This window comes from Micropterus dolomieu, linkage group LG10 (assembly GCF_021292245.1).
Source record: "Micropterus dolomieu isolate WLL.071019.BEF.003 ecotype Adirondacks linkage group LG10, ASM2129224v1, whole genome shotgun sequence".
Classification (NCBI taxonomy): Eukaryota; Metazoa; Chordata; class Actinopteri; order Centrarchiformes; family Centrarchidae; genus Micropterus; species Micropterus dolomieu.
This window is the reverse complement of record NC_060159.1, coordinates 2,584,646-2,588,764: the sequence shown is the minus strand read 5'-3', so window position 1 is coordinate 2,588,764 and position 4,119 is coordinate 2,584,646. Positions and strand designations below refer to the sequence as shown.

General features: G+C 38.8%; 1 protein-coding gene across 2 annotated transcripts in view; it reads left to right on the top strand.

The window, feature by feature from the left end:
* Positions 1 to 911, top strand: part of ndufaf4 (NADH:ubiquinone oxidoreductase complex assembly factor 4) — a 3,534-nt gene extending 2,623 nt beyond the window's left edge. Inside the window, exon 3 of one of the 2 annotated variants that reach the window (XM_046061515.1) lies at positions 523 to 911. In XM_046061515.1, the coding sequence (XP_045917471.1) occupies positions 523 to 830 (308 nt within the window). In that variant the 3' untranslated portion in view covers positions 831 to 911. The remainder of the gene's footprint in view (positions 1 to 522) is intronic. The other variant, XM_046061514.1, reaches the window with a different exon arrangement.
* Positions 912 to 4,119: the final 3,208 nt, after the last annotated feature.

Sequence of the window (4,119 nt, the reverse complement as noted above, 5' to 3'; positions counted from 1 at the left end):
TTTTTGGGGGGGGGGGGGGGGGGGGGGGGGGGGGGTGTGGGATGAAAAAATGTGAATGTACTTGTTGGGTATTTGACAATTATTTTCATTAGGCTGCGATTTTATGTGTCGTATGTAAAATGGTATGGTATGTTGAACTGGTTCCGTGGTACAGGCCCCAGGTCTGATGGTGCAACAAGGGGCGGCTGAATTGCCCCTAATGGCTGTTCTATCAGTGTATGAATGAATGTCAGTTCTGTTTGAGCACTTAGACTCATTGTATGAATGGGTGAATGTGATGTAGTGTAAAAGCGCTTTGAGTGGTTGGAAGACTAGAAAGGCGCCACACAAATACAAAGCATTTACATTTAGAAGAAAAACCACTTAAGGCCACAAATATCTGCAGTGACTTTAGCCAATAGTTTTTTCAGTATAATGTGATTACACTATTTTAAAAAAGTGTGGGTCACAGGGAAACCTCATTGGTCTGGTGTGTATATTCTAAATATTTTAGACTAATTTCCTTCTGCCTGATCCTTCCACAGGCATCAAAGGAAGCGACAGCGGGGACAGAAGCGGAGCGGCGGCCACTAAGGTTCAGTCTGCCAGGGGACCCATACGGCTTAGTGGAGCTCACAGACGTTCCCAAAGGCAAACTGACCATCGCTGAGGCCCTGAAGGCCCTGAGCAGCCACCAGCGTCAGCCTGAGACATGGACACCGGAAAAGATTTCTCAGGATTATTCTCTGGACTTGAAAGACACAAAAGCTCTGCTGCGGTTCTTCATCCCCTTCCAGGTTCAAATCATACCACCCAAGTCTACAAATGCCAAGCAGATAAAGGCTTCTTAGGACTAGATTGTTGATGAATGGTATACAAAATATTATTGGATTTATTTATGTATATGTCAATAAATTGCATTGTGATAGTGACCTAACTGGGACTGATGAGGCTTGAGTTTCTCAAGCTTGGGGTTTGGACGTAAGGTTGATATGTTGATTTGTGAAACAAACTAAGAAAAATTCAAATGATAAAATAAAGTATGAAGCTGGAGCCAGGATGTGGTTAGCCTAGCTTAGCACAAAGACTGGAAGGATAAAATAGTTTCAGGACCTAACATCTTCTAATGCTGGCTGCACACCAGAGAATCTTTGGGTCGATTTTGAGTCCAATTACGGGGGTGTTCCCAATCCCAAATGATCCTGTAGTGTGAGAATTTAGGTCACCAACAGAGGTTGCCCGATCAGAAGCCATCAACAGCCAATGAGAGCGAGCTGCTTGGGAAGTGTCACTAGCGTGTTGTCTATCTGTTCGCGCTATAAAATGTGTTTACCTGCTGATTCCTACTTCTCAGCTTCAAGTTCATCCACAGTTTTCTTCTGTTTCTGTTTTTCTGTGCAAAACACAACTCACATAAGTGCAGGTATTTAATGACGAGAGACAGCCTCCATGTTTGTTTCTGTCTGAAGTCCCGTTTGATCACACTACTGAGAACCAAAGTCCCCGGAAACGCCACTCTGAAACCGTTGTAAAAACGTCATGTGTGTGGTCCTGCATCTGGACTGAATCGTCTTGTGTGTGATTTAAATTTTAAGTTTATTAATATTATTACGTCTGTAGCTATGTTTCCATCTAATTGTCAAGCGAATTTGAAGCAAAATTTTGAAATGTTTCCATCAACGTTTTCTAATGCGATACTTTAAAATGCGCATTAAAAAACGATGGAAACATGACTTGTGGTGTCCTAAGATTGAAAATCCTCTTGTGTGCACCAGATATAAAACTACAAATGATCATTTTTACATGTGAGCTAGCCTGTTCGGTGTTTGGTCTGGTGGATTTTTTCACTTTGGAAAGAGCCATGCTAGCTGTTTCCCCCTGCTTCCAGTCTTTATGCTAAGCTAGGCTAACCATATCCTGACTCCAGCTGTGTACTATTGTACTCTTCATAGCTCACTCATGAAGAAAGCAATAAGCATACATCACACAGTGTTGAACTATTGCTTTGTGGTGTAGAGGACTACAGACTGCATAGTATGGACATCCAGTTAAAACAGTATTCTGTATCATGCATACATAGCCATCTATTTTGACATGATACGTGAAAGATTCTTAGTTTGAAGCTGGAAACATCAGCCTGCTGTTTATCAGTCATTAATTCACCTGAGCAGTCTTTTTGATTGTTGGAGGTTTCAAATTTCTTATCCACTGTCTGGGAGCCTACAAACTGAACACCTGTTGCACAAATAATAGCAGAGGGGAACAGTTTCAGTGAAGTGTTTGCGGTTCAGCAGTGGTGTGTTGGTCCACTCAGGGTTCCAATGGCAGTTCCTATTAGATATCCTGAATCAAGGTATGTAGCTAACAAAGGATTACTTTGCCAACATGGATTCTACTAAGTGGTGTGGAGGATGCTGGAAATAGGGCGCGCCCCACGAAAAGTCCACTTTTGGCCCTCTATGCATTTGGCCGTGCTACTGGCTGCTGTTCCCACTGGCTACACAAAGCTGAGTCAAGCTTACCAGAGGAAGCAGAATGCTGCCTAAAGCTGTGCTGGTAGCCTTCAATATAAGGCAGTCACTTTATCTCAAGAAAATCTTGTTCAGAACAACTACACCTAAGCTATAGATATTTTAAAAAAATAAAAAATAAAAATTATTAGGTATGTGGTGAAAGTATCTCAGGAGCAACATAATGTTTGAAAATAATAACTGAAATTAAGTAGAATCGAACCACAACCAAGTTGTGATTTTTCTTGATGCACATTTTTATTGTACTATACCAAGTGTATATTAAATGTGTTATTTTGGAACAACTTAAATCATGTTGTGTTCTCTTAGAAATACTTAAACTCAACTTTAAGATAATTGCAATATATTTTAATATACTTAGTTGTGTTAAAATGGAACAACTTTAAATATATTTACTATAATTTAAATACACTTCTTTAAATTTAACTTAAATTACCCTTTTGTGCTATACTTGAAGAACAGTTTTATACTTTGAACATTATTATAAGCATTTCAGCTTATTAGTAATTTTATTATTAATATACTACGAAGCTGCTTTATAAAAATCATTCATTATTAATGCACTAAAAATACCTGGCTAAATGCCCTTATAGCATAATAAATATCAGTAAAAAATTTACATACAGACAACTTGAAAACTTTAATCTTCTGTACATTAGAAAAATAAATTCCTGTACAATAAAAGGTACAGCAGGCCAAAAAACGTTCAAATAAAATAAATGAAATGTCCATTATTTCTAAAGAGTACACTATACATATTCCATGATATTAATACCCATCAGGGTCCCTCATACAGTTCACACAATCGGCGCGCCTCCAATGACCTCACGTCAAGCCATCCCACTTCTGACAGCATATGCAGCGAAGAGCGAGAGCAGTCACCCAGATTCAAACACAGGTCTACAGGGTACCAAACATACAACTATCACTGCAACGCCAAAGAGCCAGGCTCATTGGTCTGGCAGTCCAAGCGCATACTCAGCCTTAGTGATGGTACTCCGTCACAAGCATACAGTTCACTGAAACTGAATGTCACAATCTTTATTCTTCAAGTGGAGGGTGTGTTTTCTTTGAGTAGGACTCGTTGCATTTTCTGCGAATGAGGACTTGCACAGCAGACACTGTGGTATTTGAAAAGTGCTTCATCACAGCATCTGTGAAAGGGGAAAAAAGTATTTTGTTTAATGTAAAAGCAAAATGAACTCTACCTTAGTGATGGTACATACAGCCTGTTACCAAGACTCTGGCCTTGGAGTTATAGTTGGGGGAAAAGGATTTTTATGGAGGCATTATATTTCAGCTAAAGCAAGTGAATTAGTGGATTCCTTTTTAATCTTCTTTTGTATGATATTCTGAGAATATTTAAGGTCTCATGAAACAAATGTAGCTACTGAACAACACAAATGAAGACAGAACTGCTTTTATGTATAATAATAATAATAATGTACACATATAAATATTTGTGGGCAAAGAGGGATAACAAGCAGACACTGTTTCATTTTTAGGGATTTAGGATACACTTCTTCATAATTATAGGTCAAAGACATAAATTACATAAACTTAAGTCACATCCATTCTATTTATATTTATATAATCTACAGTATCTTAC